The 27,944-nt window shown below is 39.6% G+C and overlaps 1 protein-coding gene across 1 annotated transcript in view; it reads right to left on the bottom strand.

Annotated features, from left to right (window-relative positions):
• The window catches only part of KIF26B (kinesin family member 26B), a 300,203-nt gene that overhangs the window by 108,924 nt on the left and 163,335 nt on the right, over positions 1 to 27,944 (bottom strand). The window contains exon 5 of the mRNA XM_042796107.1: positions 2,965 to 3,148. Within this exon, the coding sequence (XP_042652041.1) occupies positions 2,965 to 3,148 (184 nt within the window). The remainder of the gene's footprint in view (positions 1 to 2,964; positions 3,149 to 27,944) is intronic.

The following is a 27,944-nucleotide window of genomic DNA, read 5'->3' as shown; positions in this document are numbered from 1 at the left end:
TATGTTGCTGGTAGGCAAATCTTCCTAGTTTAACTCACAAAAATTATATGCCTGCACATGACAGCTGAGAAACTCTACAAGTTTAAATAAATCACTGTCATCAATTTTGCAATGAGAAGTAGAAGCTTTGAAATTTCTAGTGGAAGTGAGAATATAAAATGGAAACTGTTTGGTGGCAAGTTCATTTTAGAAAACTGTGAAATGAAATTTAACCTTGAAGTCTAAGCTTTGAAGTACCTGACTTCCTACCCTGCAGCGTCTCAGATACCCACCTACCCCGGCAAACTGACAGCTCTCAAGCTGACACCAAGCCAGCGACACTCAGTGTCTGTGCTGGGGCTTCCAGCCCTAGAGCAAAGAGCCTGCCTTCCAGGAATCCCATCCTGGGGAATTCTGTGCGCAGATGTCCCTGGCAGTCTCAGAAATCCAGAACCCTTGGCAATGGCCAGCCTTCCAGTTCTGGCAAACCAGACTTTCCAGTAACAAACTGTCATGTTAGAAATTGCCCAGCCCACTCAAACCCAAAGTGAAACAGACTCCTGTCACACTGACATTGCTGGTAAAATGCTATTTAAACACAAACCAGAAAAAAGCTTACATGACTGAAAATAACGCTTAGCTTCCCTCAGCCCACTTCCTCCACACAGGTCCACATTTTATAAATTTATACCCTTACAGAAAACACTATACAAGAGAAAATGCGGAGAAAAATAACACAGTTTTTAGCATGGTCCTAACAAAACATATGCCAACCAAACTGCACAGAAAAACATAAATAACAACAATAAAAATTAAAAGCAAAAAAGCTTGAAATTTCATTACCTCATCTGAAGTTTTCCCACTCTGACAGATAAATTAGATTACTATCATGCAGTTATTTACATATTATGCCTTGCACCTATTTCTAACATATTAAAATGAAAATCATGCTACTGAGCTAAACTGATGGAAAACTTTGATGAAAGTATACAAGCTTCAGGTCATAATTATAGGGTGACTCCTAGAAGAAACTAAAGTGGTGAAAAATGAAATTGAATACCAGAAACTGCAGGTTAGACATATTTTTGCTAATTGAAATGTGGAAAAAAAATAATTTTCTCTGTCTATATGAATTAACCTAATTTGTTTTACTGCTTTGAACAAGCATGTGTTAAAATGTATTTTTAAACCTCTTAACTATTTCTCATATACTCTGATAGCTACAGGGTAGTAAGTCTAAACTGAAAATAAATATACTCCTTCATCAGCTGGACTGCAAAATTTCAGTTTTACTTACACAGCTGGAAAGACTGGAACCTGTTCTGGTTCCTGGTGTTGATGAAGCAGCAAATGATAAATCTGTTTGGGCATACTGAAAAACTGTTTCTCAAGCCCTATCCACTGGAAACCAATGATTAGATGAGCAAGACAGGTTCAGGTCAAGCTTGCAGTGTTTTGACAGAGCTACATTTGTTAGTGTAGACCCTTTTCTTGGGCAGGGTGAAAACCAACAGTCAGAAAAAGTACTCACAGAGTTCAACAAGGAAGACAATTCCCTTGTCTTCATGAACACACCCCTCACTTTTCCTCAATGGAATTTTTATTTTTATCCAGATATAACCTGTCTCAATCACAGAAAAGTATGAATCCTGAGAAGACAGCTTATATTGTAAATATCCTCCCTAGCAGCTTCTTACAACAATGAGCAGGTTCAAATTTAATCCTCCTCCCACCCAAGTGAGAGTATACATCACTACTAACTTTTATAAAATCATGACAGATTTGTATGTTTCTTCCCAGCTACCAGGCCAGAGGAAAGGAAGGGAGCCTTATGTGGAAGGAATCCCTTTTCAAACAGGCACTAAACCACCATGAAAGTAATGCCATTGTTCTTTGGGGGAAAAAAAACAAAACAAAACAAACAAACAAACAACAACAACAAAACAAAACAAAAAAAAAAAAAAAAACAAAAACAAAAACAAAACAAACAAAAAAACCCCACCAAACTGCAACTGCATAATTTAAGAAAGTGAGTATCCAAAATCAGCAATAAAAATTCTGAAGGCCATCCTACACTCAGCATTCCTAGATTACCCATTACAATTTCTCTTCTAAACACAAAGATTTTCACCAAATTCATTGTCACTGCTTATTATTCAATGAATGGAAAAACCACAGACACACAGATGCTTGCATAAGAAACTACCTTGATTAAAGCAAACTGCTGTCCTCGACAACTGCACATGTGTATTCCCAGATGTAATATGCCAGGCTTTCAATTTGTGAGAGGGAGAGAGGAAGGTCCACTCAGACAAATAACAAAGCAACAGCAAGCTATATAGCCACCTCCTCCATCACTTCAATCGTTTTCCATTATAAGTATGCACCTAAGCAGCATTTTAAGAGGGTATGATTATGGAGAATGGGAGGAAATAACATGACAGAAGGAAAAAGGAGCAATTCATCATTATCAGCATAGGCTTTGTTAAGGTACATGGCCCAGCCTTGTCCTGATTGTACTGGAAGAAAGCCAGGAAACATGAGTCAGAAGCAAATTACAGTGTGTCCAGGCAAGACACACCAGTCTGGACAGCAAGGGGATCAGGTACTTAGAACATGCCACAGCAAGCAACTGCTATGCAGTTTAAACACAGCCACAGAGACCAACTGCTCCAGAATCCCTCACAGAGTGGACATATCACCACTGAGTAGCGCTCTGGTCCTAATGCAGGTGTGGTTAGTGTAGCTGAGGTTTGAAATTTATTACTGATGCACAATTAGGTCTGGCTGTGTTCAAGTCAACTCCATCAGAAATCCACTTGCACTAAGTAACTTATGTTGTTAGGCCTTCATACACGTGTTCCGGGACGGGACCAATTGCAGTAAAGAGAAAGGACATCGTCTTCCAATTCCCTTAACGTTTTACACAAGGATAAAATCTTCTCCCAAAGAAAGAAGTGTTTTAGTGACACTCGCAATGCCTACCTTGCCCAAACCAGGGGTGTCTTTCACTTTGCTGACTGCCCTCAACAAACATGGTGGTGCAGGGGGTGGGGAAGTCTGAAGGATACTGCTGAAGCTGGTAGAGAAGAGAGGAGACTCGGGAACAGATGATGCAGAAGGCCTGTGCTTCTTCTTTTTGGAAGACAGGTTCAATTTCTGAGCAGCTCTGTGGGAAAAATGACAAGAGTAAGCTAAAACAACCCCAAACACATCAATACAAGCATCCAAGAATAAATAAAGGTACTTCTCAGGTTACTGATTATGTGAGATCTTAGTTTTGACCTCACTGATCCCAACAGTTTTGTAATGATTGTTCTTCACTTATTGTTTCTACTTTAATGCTACCAACTTCACAAAGTTGCTCCAAACTTGCATGGTCTGCATTAAGTAGGGCCACAGTCAGGCCTCCGTCACTATCTCATCTGTTGAAACAATCCAGCCTGCAAGAAAGCTCCAAAACCTCTAATTAAATCAATGAGTTATATGTCAATTTCTGTTCTGAAATTAAGTTCAGTCACCAAATGGTTTACACAGAACTGTGTTTCATTCATAAGCCTCTGATTAGAAACTGAATACTTGTGCAATGTTTGGATGTAAGCAGCCACCGTTCAGTTAATTAGTATTAAATGCTCAGGTGAATTTGCTGAGGTGTAAGAATCTCTGCACTAAATGTTGCAAATTTTTATCACCTCTTCAAACATAAGTCAGTCTAAAAACTGAACAAACAGTGACCCGTGAAAATATTGCTGTTTGCCATGAGATGGATATGATCATCCCACCGACAGCTGCATTAACCACTAAGCAGGGAAGACAATGAAGACTGGTTTTAATACTATGGTATTCTTAGATAAGAATGCTGAAGTTTGTATAGACCTTGATTAAAAAGCTATTAAAAATCTCAGCTTCGCTGGAAGAGAAACATTCAGTACTTTTGTTCTGCAAAATGTTTTATTTTGAGAAACAATTCAACATTCAGCTTTTGTTGCAGCTGTTTTGTCCCAACACTTGTGCATTCTGCACTGCCCAGAGATAATGTTAATACTAATCATGCTGTCCAATGGTTTCCCTTTGGTAAAACGATGACTTTAAACAGAGCTGGTCAGCTGGAGCACTAGCTCAAAGGAGAGATGGATATAACAATTCATGAGGCTACTTTCATGTTGTTTGCTTTGGCCAACAACTTGTGACTTATGATAGGTATAAAAGTAGTCTGTGCTGACAGTAGCTCTCCTTACTTTGCTGAAGTGTGACAGTCAAGACCAAGAATTCTAAATCCTCCTCAGTTTTAAGAAGCTTTAGCTCCATCACACTGGTATCAGTATATATTATCCAACAGTGAAATTACAAAAGTAATTACATTATTTTATCCCAGGGAGTTAGGGAAAAAAAGACTGAACATACATATATACAATTGTTTCAGTATGCAAGTATCTTGTGTTTGTATTGGATGTCTCAGACACACGAACAAATCACTGCTGGGCATGCAGTTACCATATGTCAGCTGGCCATGTGCACACTGTGTGCACCACCAGTATGTACTGTTTTGGCCTATGGCAAGTGCAAAGCAGTTCCAGATAGATTATTTTTTAATTAAATGAAAACATTAGGAGGTTTTCATTGACCTGACTCAGAATTACAACTCAGAAGTTTCTGTTGCACCTCACTGTCATTGTCCTTTTTGGCCTAAAGACTGCAGTTCATAACCTGGACATCTTTTAAAAGAGTCTGGGGTTTTTTTCATAGAAAACATAATGAAAATGTGTTGGTCAAAATGAAAACAAAATGCATCATTTTTTTCTTTTCCTAGCAACATTTCAATGGCTTGAGATGATTCAATTATTTCAGCTTCAACACTGTATACCACTAATGCTTTTACGAAGTTGTCCATGCTGAATCAAGACTTTTCTGTACAAAAAAACCTTTTCAAAACCTTAGAACTATATTCTAGTTTGACAGTTACAACCTTTGAGGTTGCATTCAAATGGAAGAGCCTGCATTTTCCATTATATTTTTGGTCTGCAAATGGCAAAATGTATGAAGAAACAATGAACTATTTCTCACAACTTCATGTGTTTTTCTGTTTTTCCCCAAGGAGAGAAGAAACAGGCAGGCTAGAAACTAATTTATAAACCCTATCAAATTTGACTGAATTTTGAAGGGGATCAAAAAGGCAATAAGCCTCATGTAATTCCCAGAGCATTTAACTGGGAAGAGATGGGTACTTTAACCAGATGTAGGCTGCCGTACAGCACAAACATGTACAGTGTGGCTTTCTATTAAGCACATTTACATGAGTAAAACCATTCAGCTTGGGTGGCTAGCATTGCTCTAACACAGTTGGTCATGCCAGCTGATGCTGATTTGGCCCTGTGATCTAGTTCAGGAGGTTAGAAATTCTCACATTTTACTTTTCAAGGCGAGTCAGAGGCCCAGCTCTCCCATGCAGACTCTCCGGACTGCCAGACTTCTCACACAAAGCACCAGGCTGGATCTTGGGAGACCTGATGCTGCAACAGCTCATGGCCTGCCCAGCCCAGGAAGCAGCTGTTTAGATTCTGATGCTTGTACAGGAGCCAGCTAATTTGTCTTCATTTAGTATCTAGTATAATAGGACTCCAATTTCCACTGGAGACTATGCATACTACTGCAATAATGGTAATGGTGGCAGCATGGCTTTATGTATTGACAATAAGCTGATCATACTCCAAGTTACATTACATACCACTCGAGACAAGAGATTTCAGCTATGGACCATGCAGGGGTGCACAGTGGGCTCCAGTGCAAGGCAAACCATCTGCTTGCTCTGTGTGGTATGGTTAGGGACGGTGTCCACAGAGACACAGAAGGAACTTGATCCAAATTAAATTTCTGAAGTGCATCATTTAAACTGTATTAGACCACTGTGTGGACACACTCATTCATAACAGAACTGTCTTTAATGGCACTTTACTGAATTATCTTCCAAAATATAATGCAGATTTAATCCAGTTTAGCAAATGTACTTTGGATTCACACCTTTAGTTAATCTGGATTATTTTTTCCCGCGAGTCCCTATGTAAACAAGCAGCTGGAAGCTTTTTGAAAGTTTACAAGATTTGAGGCAGAGAAAATAACCACAAGATCAAGATTTGAGATTGCAGGAGGATTAGAAAGCTGATTAAAGTTCAATTCAAATAAAACTGATGGATTGCAGTCAGGAAAGGGGAACTGCTTTGAATGTCCATCTAATCCATAGCAAAGACTGAAGTAATTTCTTGAAAGGACATTCTCTTCTTTTTGTTTTTTAAAATATAAGTTAAATAAGGTATATCTTTGGGCAGTCAGAACACTCTTTACTTCCCAGCTATACAGAAATGGTGAAATATTTTTTCCCTTAAAACTCCAACATGATTTACAAACATATTCATTGCATAGTTAACTTCCCTACACTGGAAGCCAAGTCATGACTGATATGAACTTTATGAAAGCTGAAGATCCTCCTTGGGATTAACTGAAGAAATGGAAGTAAACCAGCTTAGACGTAATTCTGAGATGTGAGGGGGCCAAGTTTGGAAACATTTCTAGAGAGATTAATGAACAGAAATTGATTATATAATCCACTTTTAAACACAGAACAAAGGCACTGCTAGGGGTGAGGCAAAGACCTCTGCTAAGCAATTTATTCATACTACCTATAAGCAATACAAGAACAAAGTTGATGGAACCCTTTAGACAGAGTAAAAGGCATTATGGAAAGCTCTGTAAATACCTTGCTTAAAGACTTGGATAAAATAACCATTACTGGGTGATGGTTACAGTACAACATAGATGGAAACACTCTGGAAGGAACAGTTTGAAAATTCATGGCTTCTAAATTAACTTTGGCTTCTTACAAAAAGCAACTTCAAAAACTGAGGACAAATCCATACATCCACTTATTACTAAGCAATAGTCAGGGAGAAAGCAATCAAAGAAACAAACAAAAAGACAACAAAACAACATGATATGATACAGAATTTAAAGAAAAGAGTAATAAATAGTCTCCCTGCAATACATGATGTTTGTGTGCCTCCAGCTTGAAGAGAGTGGACTGGGACCTCACTTGGCATAAATTCATATAAAATCATAAACTTCAGTGAGCCCGGCTATGCTAACTGATGGCCTATTTGCTTCCTCTCACTTAAGTAAGAAAATAGACACTGCTAATAAAATTCAAGGGACACTTACTTAGCTTGATAAAATAAATTATTTTTTCACCAGCATATCATCCAAGGCAAAATTAAAACTTTAGGAGTCACTGTCAAAGTAGAGGTCAATAAGGCCAGCAGGTTCATTAGATTCAGAAGGAGATTAGGCATTTAAGTGAATACTTAAAATATTATTCACACTTGTGTCAGCAGAAATCATCACTGATAAATAACAGACTCTCACGCTTCAGTATGACATGCCCCTTCACCACTGACATCTGAAGAAATTTCCTTAGGTACGTATCTCTGTGTAATTATTCATTACTGGAGTTTCATATTACACTATGATGCATCCAGTACTTATCACCCTTGGAAACAGAATTCCAGATCATAGGGGCCAGTGAGCTTGCATATCAGTTACTGTGTCAAAATAAAAATTGAAAATATGCTCACTTTCATATTATATTTTCAACAGGGAAAATGGCTCTCAAGCTATGGAGGCTAAACAGTCATGTACTAGCAAACTTTAATGTAAATATTTGCAATTTTCATTAAAACTAAAAATCTATTTTTCTTCTTTATTTGTGGGCATAAATTTCATTTTATAAAACAAATACTCTCTGCTGGGTGCATCGTTCAGGGAGTAAGGTATGAACTTTATACATGCAAGGGATGGATTATCAGAGGATGTGCTGGTTTGACAAGTCCAAAGGAGATTAATGATCTTCTCTAGTAATTAAGACACTATCTTTACTTACCCAAAACTGTCTTGACTGTTGTATCTTAGTGCTGGGTTAGAAAACAGGTGGAAGTTTAGTTTGGAAATCAGTCTCCTGAACAAATTCCGTAAGCATTTTTGTGCAGATACATCACTTGTGATGTACAAGAAATGATCTACACTTGTGACCAACAGTGTTGGTTACCCAGCGTGAGACACTCAGATCCTATGGTCTTAGGCTGGGCACCTAAGAGTGAAAGACACCATTACCTCACCCTCAAAACAAAAGCCCTACCAATTTTTTTTTTATTTTATTTTTTAAATCCCAGCCGTAATTCTTCCTGTAGAAAAAATAGAAATTCTTGACTGTCACCTACTAAGTAAAATGTAGTCTGCATAGTATTTTAGTTAACTGATAGAATGTCAAACAAAAATATACTGGAAGCCTGACATTAGTTTTTATTATTTCTAACACAAATGTTTGCAAATATGGTTTCCTGGTGTATTTTCTGGTTTGGGTAAATATGTTTCTATAAAATGAGTCATCATATCATACAGATCTTCAGGTAGCTGTAAGGTAAAAACCAATGGGATACACCAAAATTACAACCATGCAGGCTTTTTTTCTATGAGAAAAGCCAGTCCTGATTTTTGGTTACACAGGGTCACTCAGCAGTTGCTTCTTCTCCAGGATCTTTAGTTACTGTATTATGCCAGTCATATGTTGCCTATACAAACTGGACACAGGACACTAAATGGGATGTTCACATTTTCTAATTATAGGGATCTAACCTAGCCTGTATGAATCCTCACCAAAAGTGAGTCTCTTTCTCTCAATCACCTGTATAGGTGATGCAGGCTCACTAAGGTGACATTACAGCCAAGTTGACCTGAGTACTGCCACTAAAACGGGAGGCTCCATACCCTCACTTGCTTCTTTCCTCACATTTATTTTGGCTTGGCTGCTACTGCTTTAACCACCTGAACTGGCTTATGCCAAAGGGCACACTAAACCATACCTATGTGACACGGCTAATATGCCTGAATTACTATGGCAAGCACTTCCCCAACCTTAAAATCTGAGGCGCATGATACTAAATGTGGTTTCATGCAAAATCTCATCTTTTTCTTTTGAGGGCAATGATTTGGCCAGGAGCCGTGTCTTCCTTTGTGCCACGCCTTTCTTTGCATCTTCTAAAGTAAACAGAACAGAGATGCTTTACGGGATGTTTAACCAACAAGCAAATAGCTGTGCTCTGCTGCGAGGGGCCAGGCTGCCTCTCCACCACCTCCTGCACACTGAGGGTACCACCTGAGAAGCATGCTCCATGGCAGAGTGAGAACAACCTCCAAGAGTTCTTTTCTCTTAACTCTACGGGGAATGATTTACCTCATCCAGACTGAAAGCAAAAATACAGAGCAACAAATCTTGCAGTTGGCTTGCCATACCCCTTTCCCTGCCTTCCAACAGGACTTACGAGCTATGAACAATAATCAAGGCAACTTTACTCCACTTTAATTCTCTGTGTGGCCAAACCCAGGGCTCTGGTGTTGCAGCCTAGTAAGACACATAAAGAGCGAAATAAGAATCCTCAGAGGAATATTTCCTGGATTTGTAGTTTCAGTAAGATTCTTAGTATTTGTGTTTAATTATTTTACAATGCCTTTAAAATCTGGAGATAATTTGAGCTTTCTGCTTATGCTGTAGAGGTACAATAAACATCTCTCTAATGCCCAGTAAACACTTGCCCCTTATTGTTCTCTTTATTTTACACCAGCATTCAATTTCATAGCAACAATAAAACTGTCCCAGGCTGCAGTCATTTACTTCTTGGGTGGTTAATTCAGATGTTTTGGCCACAGTGCCTTAGTGACTGTGCTCTCCCCTGGAACTGTACTGTAACTGACCAGAAACTCATTATTTTTAACTTATTTAATTCTAACAGAGTCAAAATAGGGCTTTGAACTTTATTCGAGACAAGTCTTAAAGTCTGAGTCTTGCTGCACACAGACAATCTTAGTCAAACAGCTCAGACCTGCCCTTATTTCAAGTTCAAATTTGTGTAAATTTTCTGGGAACAGGGCCGCTCCTAGGTTGCACCAAAATAAAGATGATAAATATACTTGAAGACCAATAGCTGAAGGAGAAGCTCTAAGTCCTACATAAGTGCCTAATGCAGGACAGAGGACTCATTCTACCCAGCTGTTACTTGGGTGAAACTCCCAGTTTTAGAGAAGGATATGACAAGATAGAAACCAAACCACTTCTCATGTCATTACTATTTGATCGATAATATTCTCTTCACCAGGTATCACTTCCAATAAAGATCCTTTTACTTAACCTAAAAGTTCCTGAAAAACCCTGAATCAGTGACAGATGTCCTTCTGTCTTTGGCAACAGGATCACCAATTAGCTCTCATGCACAGAGGCAATGTTGGCCAAAAAAGTAACAAATCCAATGATCTATCACATTTGGAATTTCTACAAGAAATCATACCCTTGTCCTTCAATAGTACCCATCAAGAAAATGACATCTTGACTCAATAGCTTGATTTTCTTTCTTTCCGCATTCAGCACTCAAACGCAGAAGACAAATCACTAGTCAATTTTTTTAAAGATTGGGTAGAGGTTGTTTTTGTTATTAATCTCACTTATTTTTTTCTCTGAAATGCTTTTATGACAAATGGTAGTCAGACAGATGACAGTGCTCACAGCATTATCCTGTTCCTGGAAAGCTCTAAGGATGAGTTGGATATGTGTCACTGCATGCTTAATGCATGAAGCAAGCTGAACCAATATACTTCAATAAAATAAAATCAGATGTTTAACACTAGTTCAATATGGGAAGAAAACCAGCTACATTTACTATAACTCAAATGAATTCAAATGTAAGCACTTACCAATTACTGCCATGGTTACTTGGCAATGCATCTTCAAGTCCCATGGGAAAACTGCATGGGCAGGAGACTGACAGCCACAGACCAGAGCAGCCTTAGTTTCAGTTGCACAGAGCTGAGGGCAAGAGCACTAGTGTCTTTCAAGGAAAGGTCAGAAACAAGCTCTGTACAGCTCAGGCTTTGGGTGTTAAGAAGCACTGTCTGTATATACTAAAGGTTTGGATCATAAGACACTGGCATTGCCACTAAGTAATAAGAAAGATGTGCACTGTTTTACATTTGTACTGTTATGGTGTAAAACAAGAAACACACACAGATCTGTCAGTCTTCAAGTGTTAGCTGGAAAATATCAGGGGTATAGATATACAGTTACACTGTTTTCTCCTGAAAGTACCACGAGGAATGGCTGGTAAACATATCTTCCCTATGTCTGAGACAACCTAGCAAACTTCAAACCATGGGAGAGGACTCCTGATTATCCAGCCCCTAGTTGACTCTCCTCATGAGCAAGAAACAATGACAGTCACAACTCAAAACCATGACTAACAGAAGCTTTGCAATGAGAGGCCCACAAACCGCTGGCCATTTAATAACAGTCCTTAAAATCACATAAAGCAATTTCTTTAACTGTAAGTTTTATGGAGCTTATACAATTACAGTTATTCTATTACCTTGGATGCTAAAACCTGACCACACACCGTGTGGAAAGCTATTTTGCTTCATCTCTGTCCCATTCAGCAAAAACTCTCATAACACCAGGAGGAAAAGCAGCCAGCACACAAATTCACAGTCCATTTTGTCATTGTTTAACTTTCCGGTTGGCAGAACAATTAAACAGATGCATAAAAAGGCCAAAAGGCAGGTAAGCTTTACAGGATTTTTTGCCTCATCAATATTTTGGAGGCCAGCACATTTAAAATAACACCAGCATACAAATGGTAAACTATTCTGACAACACAGACGCACTGAAATTCAGTGCACTTAAGACTCGCTCTGACAAACAATCTCCTGTTGTAGTAAAAAATATTTCCTCTAAGAGTTCCTGTTAGTCTTGCCTCGTACTTATTTAAGTCACCACCACGAGATAGTGCTAATCCTTTGAGACAGGTTGTTTTCAACTACTGGTGACTATCACCATTACTGTGTATCACATGCTAAGGTCCAAGAGTGAGGTCTTCCACTTAACAGACTGCACACATGCTAAAATCAGTTCAGTCCCAACATCTTACAAGTAAAACAGACAAAACAAAAGAAGGAAATTTTATGATCCCACCTTCAAGGAGACATGCTGAAGCACAAATAAATTACGGTAATTTAATCTAGATCTCCTCAGCAGATTCACATAAATAGTTACAGTGGTTTTGGAGGTACCTAATAGCTACCCCATCTACCTACGAGGAAGGTTCCAAGATGATGCAGTCAGGCTCTCCAAACCAGGGCATGGAAGGAGAACAAGAGCTAATGGGTTTATGTTGAAACAAGAGAAATTTGGACAGGGTATAAGGAAAAGTTTTTTCACCCTGAGGACAGCCAAGCTAGATTGTACAGTCTTTGTCCTTGGGGAGGTTTAAGATCCAAATGGATAAAGTCCTGGGCAACCTGTCTGATTCAGAGCTGAGCCTGCTTTGGGCAGAGGGTTGGATGAGAAACATTCTGAGGTCCCTTCCAGCCTCTCTGATCCTGTGATGCTATGAAAGAAATGTTACTACAATTCTGAAAGAAATAAAATATTATACTTTATTTTTTCTTTCAAAATATCTTTTCCCTGAAAAGTTTCAACAAAAATCACTTAGCATCAGTCTCGGCAATTTATTCAATCCAAAATTAAAGTTTTCATTTTCAGAATATTAAATATAATTGAAGCAAATGTCAAACTACTCTTTCAAACAGAAAAAGTTAATAACTACTTCTTTTGCAAGGGTGTAACCAAAACACGTTAAAAGATTTCTTGATTCTTGTTCAATTTTGGGGAGGATATAAGCTAAATCAGCAGGAGCTGATGAAGTAATTTAATATGAATGAAATCCACATTTCTTGCTGGGGAAAAAATTTGACAAAAATTTCACCAAAGTCACCTTCAATGTTTTATTATAAGACCTTCTATCTCTATCTACTGAAGATTCAGGAAGCAATTCTACATAACACTAAGTGCCCTCATATCCTACCATTTGCAGGGGAAGTCCTATGCGCCCAGCCTCTTGAAGGAATGTTCAGCATTCTGCTAGCTCACACTCCACCTCCTTCGGGAGCTGACCTTAATATTTAACCTACTTTAATCGTGCTGCAGAATGAATTATTACAAAAAATTATGAAACTGGAAAATACTATTACTGTTGCCAACTACTGTTATTTTTTAAACAAACCTTTTGTTCTTGGTTTTCTATTTCCAGTAAAGTGAAAAAAAAAACCAACATGAAATTAAATACACCACACAAAGTAGTAAGACATTGCCAGAAATAAGTGAACTGTACAGATGTGTGACACAGGCACCAATAAGCAGAATTTATAAGAGACTGAAAGCCTTTAATCTGCAGCTTTTTACTTATTACCTGTACAAATTTCAGCGAAAGCCAATTAATTTTCAGTTCTGAGGGCATTTCTCAGACTGTTGGGCATACTGCTGAACTGAACAAATATTTGACATGTATTTTTGTTTCTTTGCAAAAGTAAATTTTTGAAAATAACCCTAAAAATGAAAAAAAAAAAAAAAAACCAAAAACAAAACCAAAACATTTACATTGAGAAAAGTCATTTACAATGGCTTAAAGTTTTACACCAAAAGTGCTTCTCTAAATGTATCCTGTCACATATAAAGAAGACAGAGAAATGTATTTGCTGTTTCATTTCACTTGGATTTCTACCTCTTTTGTGATTTGTTAATAATAACCACATTTGTACCTCTGTTCCACCTGAATAAAGTGCCAGTAACTCATGCTCAATATTGATAAAATACAGCTGAGACTGATAGGTGTGAGGGGGTGGGGAAAACAGAGGAATTAACAAAGGTTTGTCTGCTCTTCCAAATCACCAAAGGGACAGCAGTCTCTGAGTCTCATGGATCCATGGTAGGTATGACAAATACAAGCAGCAATATTAGCCAGAATTTTTTTTTCCCTCTTGAAATGCATAGAAATCCAATCCTCCTCTTTCTTCTTGGTACAGAGCTTACTGTTGTGATATATTTTTACCATCTTCAGGCCAGAATGTTGCTGTTTGCTCCAATGAGAGCTAAGCATGTATATTTCTCTTGGTGCCAACAGGAAGAAAGCTCGTTTCCCACGCAGGGAGATTCAGCCACAACTCTGAGCTCTCCTTTTGTCACCCTACTGTCTCTATCCACCATTCTCTAGTCAAGGGTTAGGAGCATGATAAACTTTCTGTTACCTGTCTTTCATAAGACAAATCATGAAGCTTTCCTAGAGATGTCTGCACCTAAAGATTTTCTTCCTGGACAGCTGGCCTACTGAAAGCCGGGTCAGCTGTCTCAGCACTGGGGTCTTCTGGTTCCTCCCCCTCCAATGACCCATAGGTTCCTGACCCACAGTATCTACCGCTCGGTGCAAGCACATCCCCTATATTTACAACATGTTGGTACAAAGCATATTCTGAAAATCCTGGTCCTCACCATCAAAGCAAACAATAGGCTAAAAATTACCTCTACTCAGATATATTTGAAAAATCAGGAACAAAATTACTCTTCCAAAAGAACTCTCACTTGGAAATGCAGCTTCCTGACACAAGAGAATAGGCTACTGCGTTACCTTCATCAGAGCAGAATCACTTCTCTGCGAAGTTCTTTTTTTTGATGGGGTCTGGAAAATTGGTTCAGCTAATTCCTTTATAATTAATATCCTGTAGTCAGGAAACCAGAACATCAAGCTAGGAATCTTATGGACAGGGTTTTCTGTTGGACTTAGAAAGCATTTCCAGTACTTCTTTCTCCGCACACCTACCTCAGAAATTCCTATAGTTGCCAAAGTACACCTAATATGGTTCTATAATACATTTTATCCTGCTCTCCCATTTGCTATACAGAAAAAATTTATGAGCACAGAAGATTCAGGACAGCTTGTAGACAGATCCTACCACCTCTCTTCTCTGTAACAAACAGCTGCAATTTGGCTGCTGCCATACCACGCTCTAAAAATAAAACAAAAATTGTATTTCTTACTACATTTCTTTTATACCAGACAGAGGACAGGAGGAGAAGAACTGGAGAAGGACAGCACCTGGAACAAACTCAGCACTTCAGTATTCTAGTTTTGAACAGCAAATCTCTATTGCTTTGAAAGGAATACATCAAGAGGAGCCTGGAATTCAGTGGTAGTAAATCAAGCCCTACGCAATGAAGAGAGTACAACAATGCATTTTGTAGAAGTCAGCTCCTGAAATTGAAGATGAAAATGTACAAGCAGGAAAAGGAGAGAGAGAGAGATCACCTATAAAGGTGCAGAAAACAGTATCTCTGTAATGTCAAAGATAAAAACACTTAAGATCACTTTCTGGAAATCAGTTGTGTGCTGTGGCTTCTTCTGTGAATAAGCACACAGCTGGACATTGGCTAGGTATCCCATTAAAGGCCCTTGATCAAATATTGTAATTTAACTTGACGCTTGCCAAATGCTGCATAATAAAATGAGACACAACTCCAAATTTCACAAATGTCTTTGTGCACTACTGCAACACATTCAAAGCAAAATTTTGGTTGTACCAGGAACAGTATGAACTACCTCAGATTAGGGAAATATGGGAGGAGGTCAGCAAATAGCTTATGTATTACAGAAGTTTCTATGGATGGTGGATGGTATCCAAGAGAAAGTCACCCTATCATTTACTGTGCTTTCATACCACACAGAGGCTTATAATTCTGTTGCATCCAGCTTTTTATGGAGTTGAATGAAGAAGCTGTTGACGGATCATAGACTTCTTATGCATCCCATTATAGGGTATACATACTCTTGAAAAACCTACCACCAAAGAGGTTATGATTCAAATATCTTAAATGGTTTTATACAGCTACGTCAAAAAAATCAATCAAATTTTGCATAGTTTATGCTACTGCTGAGCTTTAAAACTGAAGCATTCTCTTTCTTCCTACTTACAAGAGGCAAATGGATGCAATCTCTGCCAGAATTTTCCATCTTCTAAGCTCAGGTTGCCTCATATTTCCACGGCTACAGCTTTCTAGTCAAATTTCTTTCATTGTGCTTCCTCTCAAGAATGCTGGTTCACCTATTTGGGACACTTTTTCAGAATAAGGGCTTTACAGAAGGAGGCCTAGAGTATATACTGCCTAGAGTACTACAAGGAATCAGTTTGGCCTTTGGGAAGGAACCCAAAACCTATTAGCTGATATTAGAATTATAGCAGTGTAGCTTTCCACAGTTTTTTTGAGAAAATCAAATGTGTATGTTGATGCCCTGCAGTCTGGGTTATTGGTTATCTGGAAAAGCACATCCTGCATCCAGAAAAATTTGAGTATGCTTTGCTTTCCAGACTAGAAGATAGAGAGATTAATTTGTTCCTTTTGCCATACTACAGCTGCCTACAGCAAGGCATGAGCAATGTAAATGCTCCCTCACCCTGTGTTTGCAGTAAGAGAAGCCCCGGTTTTCCATTCTGAAAATTTCATCACCCTGACACATCCAGTATATTGGTCATTTAAAATAACCATAAACCCCTTAACACAATGACTAGACAGAAAATAAAACCTGGAATTTAGTTTCCAAAGTCACAGGGCTCTGCTCTCACTTGAAATGCTTTTATTTGATTTGAACAAGAGAGGATGGAAACCCTTCTGAGTGGGTAGTGTAGTTAATATTATGTTGCCCAACTGATCTGGCACGTCTGGGGTTGCCTCCTTGTATTAAAGAACTCTCCAGCTCCTCTGGAGTAAAACGTTCTCCTGTTGAAGCTTCAGATCAAAATGAAAACTTCATTCTATCTGTGAAGTATTGATCCATTTGAGACTTAAGCTGCCTAGCTTTATCAGTCCAGGCCTCCTGGGCTCAAAGCAAAACTGTGCAGTACTCTCCGAGGAGCCTCAGGCAGACTCTCCCTTCATCCTCCCACCCTGATTCTTCTATGTCCTAATACCTAGCAAATGCAGATTGCAATCAGCCCTCTCTAAAGGCTGCTTGCAGATACCAGCATATCACAGCACCTTCCTTTCTCCTAACCAAAAAAACAACCCTGCACCCTCTCACTGAGCCATGGAGTTTAAAACCAATGCTTTGGTTTTAACAGGACCCATCAGACTCACAGTGAAGAGTGAGGCTGACAGAGCAGCCAGGGGACTCCTCCACATAGCTTTGCACGCAGCCGCATGGCCTCCCATGCTCTCAGAACGAAGGTTATTTTTAGTAAACCTTCTGTTTCGTCCACTTGCACCATCACCCTAAACCGTGGGCATCACTGAAGTAGCCTCACTCAAGCAGTCACTCAAGAATGAATGTTAGAAGGCTACAAATATTGGGGGGGGCAGGGGGAAGTACTTTATCTTAAAGTAGCTGATAACACAAACTTTTTACACTACAAGAAATATATCATTAAATTTCTAAATATAAATGTTATTATTCTCCCTGATATGGACTTCGGTGCAAAAGCAATAGGTATACACTGTGTGTCTACAGTGCAAAAGCACTGTAAAGCTGATGCAGACAGACAAGCCTTAACTTATGCCATATAGATATATATTTTTTTGTCCTTGTCTAAACGTAAGTTATCCCACTGTAATTTCAGCAGTATGCTTACAGCGAATAACGTTCTTAGTGTGAAGGTATTTATTATGGTACAGTTTGTTCCCAAACAGCAAGGTAAATAGAGGAATATAATGTAAAGTACCACCTAATGATAAAATTGCAATTACACCAGGACAGCTGTGCTGATATAATTATTTTGGCAGAAGTGTGCCCCACAACAAAAGTGACTGCTTTCTATATGAGTGAAGACACACATGCAGTACAGCCAGTTCACTTTCCCCTGTACAAATCAACACCCACTCCAGTCCTGCATGCACAAACCAAAGAGATGTGCTATGGAGCACAGGACGGGGCCTCGTTAGCTCGGGCAAATGCTGCTTCACGCCTGAGCTGGGACAGCACAACACTGCGCCAGACAAAACTACTGGCCCACAGACCTCTCTCCTTCAGCCATCACTATCACTGACTTTTTTTTCTTTCCTTTCATTATGTGCTCTTGTAGCTACTTTACATATGATGAGCAGAAAGACTACTTTACAACCAGTGAGGTTATAAAGTAGGTATGTTTATTCAGCGCTGGACGCACGGGGGATCACTCCTCCACAGCATGCGTGCCCTGGAGCCAAAAGTGGCCCCCTTTTATGATGCCAAAGTTACATATTCATCAGTCCTAATACATATATATTATAATTCCAGGAATAGGGAGGGAATATTACAATTACTTCTGAGAAATCATTAACATATTCCCTGCCCCAAGTCCCTCCCCACCACGCCTGCACAATGTCTCTTGGTGGTCGTGGGCAGGGGTCTTCTGATGAAGGCTTGTAGTCTTCTTCGCTGTGTTTGCTAGTTGACCCTTGCTTTTGCACAGACTCAGTTCTGTAGTTACGCACATCTCGTCCTTCAGGCCTTGTTGGATACCATTTGTTGCTACCTTGCAGCTCCTTTATCTTGGTGGCTCAGTAGTTCCTTCCTTATCTCAAGGACAATGGTGGGCTCGTCCTGTTTTTCTCTCATTCATTCGCAAGGTAGTTATCTAGTTAATGTTTTCTTGAGAAATCATCTGGTTAATGCCTCTTCATTCATACATCACATATATGCCATGTTACATATTTTTTTGCTTTGTCTGGTTACTGTCCCATCAATTCATTTAATCAAATAATACTGGAAATGCAGCAGGCAGATGAAGTGCATTCAGCTCATCACTAACTCACTGATGCCCATTCAGAGGTGATGTTACAGTCCTTACTTCATTATTAGCTCCTGCCCACTGCACTAACTTAGACTTTCATTTTCCATTCTGTTACCCAGGCTGGAGAGCGTTTATACTCCCCTTCGGATTTATTTTCTGTTCTGGGAATCTACCTCTGAAAATGAAGATACGACAAGAAGACCCATGGACCATGTGGCACAGAATTAGGCAGCATTTGTACCAGGAGAAACAGTGTATCTGAGGGGCCTTTTTGTATGGTTATGAGACACACTCTGATCACATTACATGCAAATCAGTAATGTTAGGGGCAGTTTCAATGAATCTCAGGAGATAAGATCATGCTCTGAAGCTCACCGAGGCCAATCTCAGATCACTTGTTTCTGAACGTACGTTAAATTGGCTGTGCAAGTTCAGTTTTGCAAAGACCTAATCACCTCCTGTGATGTGTGCTGCATGCCTTCAGCTCCTACTGAGACTAATGGGACCTTAAGGGGCTGGACAAATTTCAGGAACAGGCATTTTCCAAGTTATTAAAGGGATTCCTGTCTGTGGAGCTGATGCCACACTGTGATGTACGCCCTGTATTGCTGCTGAAGGAAGCAGAAAATACTCATTCTCTTGAATGAGGAGATTACAGGAAGCCCTAATGTTAGAACAAAAGACAACCAGCTCATGAACAGAGCTTGTCGATACGGCTGTTAGGAGGCTCTCAGGAAAGTGGGCTGGTGGTGCAGCCAGGCAAAGTGGGGTTACCACGGTGTGCATTAGGAGGGCAAGACATGATTACACTATCATTATTTACCAAGTGAGATGCAGAGTTTTTTCAAGCATGATTGAATTGCATCAGCCCTTGAACACCTGGCTGGGAGTAAAAATGGCTCACAGGCACAGAGAGGCAGGCTGCCATTGCTGCAGAAAAAATCATTACCACTAGAACTTCAAGAACAACACATTTGGTAATTAAAGGAGTATAAATATAGGGCATGTGACCATACCATCTCCCCTTCTCTATCTGATGCCACAGGAAAAGGGAAATGACAAAAACAAAGCTTATTTTCATGTTCTTTTCCACCAAGATTAAGTAAGATTACAGCAGAAGCAGAAGGGCAGTCACACGGGTTTATATGAGAACTGTGCTGTGGTATTGTGAAGCTGGTTGGGGGAAAGAAAACCAAAAAGCACCAACACAAAAAAACCTCTCAACAGTCTATTTTAAGGAGTCATCTTATATAACAGGAAGCAAGCAGAGTTATTCTGGATGCTTGAACACCGTCTGTCACATCGCCACAAGCAAAGGAAGTATAAAGAAATATGTGTGACCATTTGAAGACTGCTAGTTTTAATTAGCCTTTAATAATGTTGGTTATATAAATCCTTGCAGGTTGAGTTAGAGGAAGAAAGTGCCATGGAGATTAAGTCTACATAATATCTAAATCATTCCAAAGCTAAGGGGAAAATAGGTTTTTCCTTGCAAATGGCAAGCTCAGAGTTGAGGGCGGCAGGTATTTACAGGCACTAGCCACCAACACTGGTCTGAATTCTTTAGGGCAGGAATGTACACTTTCAGGGAAGCAGAGGACATGTGGCTGCTCCTTGGCAAAGAAGCACTTTTCTATCCAAAAGCTAACGAGAGTAGTATCAGTTAGCTATGTACAATTAGTGTAGTATCAGTTAGCTATGTACAGTTTAGATGGAAGAGTCCCTCAAGGTTGTAGAATACCAGCTGGCTCATTAGCCACTACCCCAGCTTAGCCTGCAAGTGCTCGAGTACCGCCCAGAGCTGCTGGTGCAGAGAGCCAACATGCTCGCCCTACCGTTTCTCTCTACTAGCACAGACATTAACGTGGGGCAGGATGTGGCCCTCAGTTTCTTAGGTTTCTAGGTTAGGGGTTAGAATTTGGCTAATAGCTCTGGTCACAAACAGTGTTTAGGATGAAGGGATGTACTAGAATTTTGAAAAGACCAGTGAAACATTTCAATGCCCTAAAACCACATGTATAATTTTTTTTAAGCTTTAGCATACCTGGAAAGAGCAATAAAATTGTCTGTATCAGATTGAAAAGAATGTTGTATCTAACTCAAACCAGAATTTTGTTGCTTTCATTTCTGATGCCAAACCAAAAAAACGATTGTCCATACAGATTTAGTTACTAACCTGATGAGAATTAAAGGAGGAATTGTGTGCTCACTACCCAGGCTTGTGGAGCTTTAACCCCACCAACCACTGCCTGCTTCTCGCAAGGCTGCTCAGGTGTATAGATCAGAGCTAGTATGTATCCAAAAATTCAATGCCACAGAGAAACTTTGCAAACCTCAAGGAAAAAAAGACTTAATTTTGGCACTAACATGTAACTGTGCATAATACATATGCAGCAAATTTTCAGGAAATCTAAGTTAGTATCACTCCACATACTTCTGTAAGATTTCTTAGCGGCTGGTTCAATAGAGCACTTGAAATTTGTCCCACTCTATCCCAGTTAGATAGAAAACTAAGAGCCTGTTAATCCACAAATGACTCTTAAAATTGGAGAAAAAGATGAAAGGATGAAATAAAAATATAAATAAATATGGCAAATCACAATAACTGAATATTACTAAAGGTTAATATAATGCTTTACTGATTTTTATCCATTTAGTTCTTGGTACACTGGTTCAAAAAAAAGGAAGACCCATTTAGGCATGTCTTTCACATGTAAAATTAAGCCTTCCCTTCATAAAAAAACATCTGCAAATCTCAATGCTAGGAACTTTTCATAGTGACTAATGTATAAACCAGGGAAACATATTGTTTTGATTATATTTTTAAAATGGGCATATTGAAAGTTATAAAAGAAGCAAAGAAGGTAATAAAACTCCTCCGATTTGCCATCCAAATAACTATAATCACATTACTTACATTGCCTTCCAATTCATCATTATCATTACTACATTATGGCTAGATAATCAAATGCAAGAAACTTTTATTCGTGTCTGATAATAAAGGTTTTGCTCAGATGTTCCTGGTTAGAGTTGCAGCTTCCCTCACGGCAGTGCAACAGTATGCAGGTGAAGAAAGACAGCCATAAAGATCCCCAAATCCAAAGGGATGGCGAAAAGCCAGAAGGAACGGAAGAGTCACAACTCCCTGGGTACACTCTATCACTGCCAAATGGATTTCATGTGAGAAGGTGTCTTGACTGAATTTCACAGTAACCCTACCCCACACGGTACCTGTTCTACCAACACATTTCTTGCTCAGAGGAGGTTTCGAATAGCACGTTACAAACTTCTCCCTGCAGCTTTCTGAAAGACACTACATCGGTTTCTCTCCTCCATGATAGCCAACGTGTGAATGTGGCTGTGAAAGAGCAAGACGCACAGCATGTGTGTAACTGGGAGAGGCAAGGAGAGACGCAAACACCTGCTGGGACTCCATTTAACCTGTAACTCAAGCATTCCCTTGCAGAGAGCTGAAGAGGTTAAGCCTTTAAAATGTACAGGTTTTCTATACACACATGCACAGAATGCAATTTTTACCTCTGTAATGAAATGAGCTAAATATAATCTACACAGCAATGTACACATAAACATAAATAGAGCTAGCACATATTTCTCTCACATACATGCAAACCTGGACTGTTGGAATCACTGATGGAAAGGACAAGTCCAATTACTTCAGTGCAAAAGCCAAGGCTCACATGTAACAGCCAAGATGAACTGCATTTCCCTCTGCTGCCCTGCTGGTCACGGCCTGTCATGTCGGGAGAGCAAGCACACCCCTGAAGAGTGGCCTTTTCAGCCTACCAGCGATACAATTTACAACACAGACCCACAAAGAGTTATACTGGCACAACAAGGGGGAGGAAAGGGGAAGAGGGGTCAGGAAACTGAGGCATGAAATCAAGGTGTAGCCAGAAGTGTGAAGAGGACTGATTCCCTATGTCCCCTCTCTCTTTTTCTGTACCACCATGGTTCTTCTCTTTTATCTTCCCCCCAGCCTTCATTAATGTTCTTCCAGCTGTTGCCATAATGTGACTTTCAGTTTCATTTCTCTAACTACAGTTTGATTTAAGTGTGTTTGCAAAAACCCTCCTGAGATTTTAGAATTACTGGTACATGTCTCCTTATTTAGATAACAATGGAGCCTGCTCAGGGTTGATGCTCTACCATGAAGGCCTGAGGACCTGAGGCCTGATTTTTCACTACCTTGCAAACTTGTTAATTGTTTACACCTGCATAAAGTTCAGATGTTAAAGCATTTTAAACTCAGTTGGCCTAGGTATAAAAGTTTGCACAAGAGGCAGAATGTCAGAGCAAGTGAAGCGTGCCCTCCTAGCAGCAAAGAGACTCAGAGCAACCCTGCACCATCTCCCTGCCACTGCAAAAACCCCGAGTGATGGCATTTGGGTAAGGGCCCAGTAGCACGACATTGCCTACAGTGTGCACAGCAAGCACACCGCAGTCACTCAGAAGAAAGGCATTGCCAGTGCCATCACCAGCACAAAGGGGATGTGACTGAAATCCGCGTCAGGAATATGTCACTAAGGGAGCACCAGAACTCAAGGATTCGATGCTGTTTAAAATTTTTCTGGGGTTCCCTTCTTTCCCAGGGAAAAAAAAAAAGTGTATCAGTGTAGCCCAATAGCACGGGTTCTGTTCAAAGTAAAAATGTGAAGACCTAAACAACCGAAAAAAACAAAACAAAACAAAACAAAAAAACATTGTTACAGTACACATTATTAGGTGTGTAAGGTGCTGGTGACACAGTTTTTAAAAACAAACAAACAAAAAAAAAGACCCCAAAAAAACAACCAAACATCAAGAAAAAAAAAAAAAGAGGTCCAGGAATGTGTTAATCCTTCAGCGAGCCTAGGGGTGGTAGACCTCTAGACCTCCTCTCTGCTCTCACACTAAGATTGCTCCAGCTGTGTGTGTGTGGTATTTTTCCAGTCAAGTGTTTTATACAGGGAAAAGTCAGGCTCCCACACTTCTTTGGGATGATTATTCCAGGGGGTAATAACTGAACTCTCATTCAAGAAATTGTTCCCAATATTCAGATTAAGTTTTTCTTTGTTTTATTTCCTTCATTTACTTATAGCTACAACTCATCCTTTATGCTCAATAATTACTCTTCTCTCCATCTTTGGGGGAGTTATATCCCTCAAATATTTGAGGGCTGTTCTATCCCTTAGGCCACATTAATCACCATTTAGCCAAACTGTACACATTTAGTCCCTTTTGTTAGGACTCGTTAATTATTCTTAATCCCCTCCTCTGGACTCCCCAATTTCTCAATCTCTCACAACACTGCAGCCAGTATTCCCCAGTATTCCCTATGTTCCTGCATCATAACACTGGAGAGAGGAACTCTCCTTTCTGCATCCCAGTGTTGCTGGAAATACAGAATATAGTTTAGCTGTTGCACACTGCATCTCTCTGTCCCTATGTCTTCTTCAGCATTATTGCTTCCTGGTGCCAAATCCTGTTTCCCTTACCCACATGGCTGGCCCAACTGGAGGAAAGCCCACAAACATGATTAAGAGCTGGCTTTCTCCTCCATCTGAAACTGTGTTCACAACTCTTAGTCTTGGTGGGGGTTTTTTTGTTTTGTTTTTTTGTGTTGTTTTTTTGTTTGTTTGTTGTTTTTTTTTTTTAATTCACTGCTCTCTCTTTCAAGGTTTAGTACTGTGTTTGCTTTCACAGTAATAAAAGGGTCAAATTTTGAATGGTCTCTACACGGTTTCAGTACTAGCTAAAGCTACTGCACATTAATCATCTGAATACCTAAAATCTGACTTAAATACTATTAACCATGTATTGTGCTCAAGCCAATACATTCAAGAATTTAGGTATTTAGGAATCAATTTTCTTTCCAAGTACAGTATTTTTAGTGCTGTATGCTTTAGTTCTAATAACAAGGTAGGCATAATTATGTCTCACTACTGCCCTACATTATTTTTAGAATGCAATGGTTCTGTCACCATGGGTGCTTTTGGTAAGTGTTGGCTGTAAAAACACCCCTGACTTTTATAAAATAACAGCAGTGCCCTGCTGCAACTAATGCTCTTAATAATCAGCTAGTATTTAATAAAAATACTGATACTGAGTAAGGAAACAAAAAGGATTCACTGCTGGTGTCAGTGGCTTTGGCTCATACCATTAAAAGTTCTGAAATGCTAAAGAGATGTCTCTTAATCACACTGACTCTGGAGATGGGTACAGAAGTAAGGACTGGGGAGCACATATTTATGGGGTACATCTTACCTCCCACAGAATCAATCCTTCTCAGTGGCTACATCATATGTCAAGACAGTGAGTGAAGACCATATCCTTATCCCCTTCTCCACCTGTTGGGGTGCTTTGTACCCCTGGAGAGGTAAAGAGGGAGCAGGGAATGTGAATCGGCTTCTCTCCTTTCAGTGTGTGAAGGCAAAGGAGCGTCCTGTCCCATTCCTCCCACAGCCTCACCACACACCTATATAAATAAAGCTTGGGCAGAGACCTCTGCAGCTAGGTTGCAAGAGAAAGCAGATCACAGGCCTGGCAAGACAAGAGATGCTGACATAAATACTCATCTGCTGAGCAGTCCTGGTGGTTAATGGAAAACATTTATCAGAAAAACAACCCCTGCTCTTACAGCCCAGCTTTGGCTAAGAGTATGGGAGCTGTATCTTGTCCACAGGTGTCCATATCTATTAAACTAACAATCTCTGACAAGGATGAAATGATGAAACACTACCTAAGGATAAATTGATCGGATCCAAATTTAACTGACAGGTCAACAGATCCTTTCCCAGGTGCTACGACATCAGAGCATGCCAGAAAGATGATGAAGTTCAGACGAGCCTTGACTACTCCATCAGTGAAGGACTGCTTTCCATGGACACTCTTAACGTTTTAATCATTATTTAACAGTGGGTCAAAAGATCAACCAAATATTCTCTTCTGCTGGCATAACATTTCTTTCTCTAGCAGAAACCTGGCCGTTCAGGCCATTTATATTACAAATCCAAATGTTAGTGACATATCCTGTGCTCACTGTCACTAACCTTTGACTTACCTTTAGACACATGCCACATTTTATCTTTCACATGCTATTATCTGTAAAAACACCTCCTAGTGTTTGTTTTTTTAGATCCTACCTTCCAGGTCTACAAAATTTTTCTCCAATTTGACTGAAGCTGTCTACAAATATGAGGTGGCAAACTGTAATATATAACACTGATATATTCCAACAATTGTTCTACTGAAGTTGTCTAAGTTGCAGAAGTTCTTTTGACTAGAGGGATCTGGGCTTTGTTGTTGTTTAAAAAAAAAAAAAAGTTTTTTCCAGAATGAAGATTTTCTTTTTCTGTCTAATGTTTATAGCCTTTTTTCAAAATTTCTATCAAAATGTTGAGTAATTTTTTTGCTGAAAATCTATTGTGAACTAGAATATTAAATAATTAAGGTTAAAATTTAAGAAACAACAAGAAGAAAGATAGTTAAGTGCTGTTCACAGTTTAACATGTTCTCTACAGCTGAGTCACTAAAATGATAAACCTTGATACTAAATCCAGACTTTTGAAGAAATGCCATTCCAGCCTAGCCAAGGACTTGCCTGCACAATGTTTCCTTCATTTCTGCATGGTATTTCTTCCCTTGCCCTGCTCCGTTAGGGAGCAGTCACGGTGTGCAGTCACTGGTCTTGGCCAGGAAGACACTGTGTGCCACTTGACTGGCCGAGCTGATGATGCACAGATTGCCACTTACTCAGGAGCCCTAGATCAAGTGAAGCACACAGTGTTGTACTAACAGCCACAAGATGTGTTTTTGCCTGGCCCCCACAGAATTTCCTCAGAAGCAGCAAGCTACTCGTTGCAGAGGACAGTGAACTAGACAAGTGTGAACTTGATCAGGAAGTTATTTCTGTTCTGAAACAACTGCTTAACACACCAACTCACCACCACTCGGTGACACGCCAGCATACATCCTGTTCTGCAGGAACTCTTACCATTTGATACTACTTTGGCTCTGCCTACTGCAATGATGCATCCTTTTTTTCAGTAGCTGATGCAGTTTTTGCTTCATAAGAGCATCGCTCCGATTTGTCAGGCATGACCACAGCAATACCTAGTAAGTCGTGACAGCACTGTAACAGTGTGATCACCATCTGGATACTTGGACATGCCATTCTAGTCCACAGTCCATGGTGGACCTATGACATTTTGTATTGCATGGGGGTACAGGCATCATTTCACGTTCACCAGTCAAGCAACATAAAAACTAACATGTACAGATCTTGAAGGTCTTTTAGTGAAAGAGGTTGTTTCACACTTTCTCCTCAGTAACGTGACCAGGATGTGGATAGGAAAACTCCAGGGCTAGGAAGATGTCAGTCAGAAATACCACAGGGAGCCTATCAAAGGGCTTTGTGGCAAGAAAGTCATTCCATGGCAAGAACATGATCCATGAATAATTAGATTAGAATTTGCTGCTGACAATCCCCCTGAAAGATAAAAGAAGTAAAAAAAAAAAAAAAAACAAACCCCAAAAAAAAAAAAAAAACATGAAACTGTTCAAAGGAAATTAGGAAAACAAACAGAAATGAAACCTAAGGCAGAGCAAGATATCTAATTGTCACTTGCAAAACAATACTTCTATCCCATCTTTCTTCTTTTTTTAATTGGCAGGATCTGAGGCAAATTATTATAATAATCTAAATTAATTTACATTCTGAAAAGAATGTAGGAAGAGAAAGTAATCTTACAATGAATAACACAGTAGCACTCAGTGGAGACACTGTTTAGAGGCAACTTATCTAACTACAGTCTATGGACAACATTATTTAAGAGTTTTCATTAAAATTGGTAACATTTTCATTTGGGAATGCCTCAGGTTTAAAACAGCAGCTACACTGTATGACTAGACTGGGTCTAACTTGTATGTTGGTTGGTCTATTAGTGAATTCACCAAATCCACACAACTCACTATACTGTCTGAGTTTAAAAGGGTGAAAGTGCTGTTGAGGCAAGGGATTTATATGTAACTAGAGGAGGGCCCTGGGGCATCCCTCAGGCAGCACTGACATGCTCTAACCCAGAAAGAAGCCTGAGAGCAAAAGTCACAATTAGGCTCCTTTTAGAGGTGTAGTTCTGACAGCAGCAACAAATAATTAGAGTGCCAAATGCTGAATCAGTAACTTCCTTTTCTCTTCCCAGATCTGCACATAAATTAACATTTATGTCAACTCCAGTGAAGGGAAGTGCATGGAAAAGAATTAGATGTGTACATAATGCTGAAAGACA

The sequence above is a fragment of the Tyto alba genome, unplaced genomic scaffold (genome assembly GCF_018691265.1).
Source record: "Tyto alba isolate M040663 unplaced genomic scaffold, T.alba_DEE_v4.0 Super-Scaffold_22, whole genome shotgun sequence".
NCBI classification, from domain to species: Eukaryota; Metazoa; Chordata; class Aves; order Strigiformes; family Tytonidae; genus Tyto; species Tyto alba.
The sequence above is the reverse complement of the archived record's forward strand: the minus strand, read 5'-3'. Positions and strand labels throughout refer to the sequence as shown.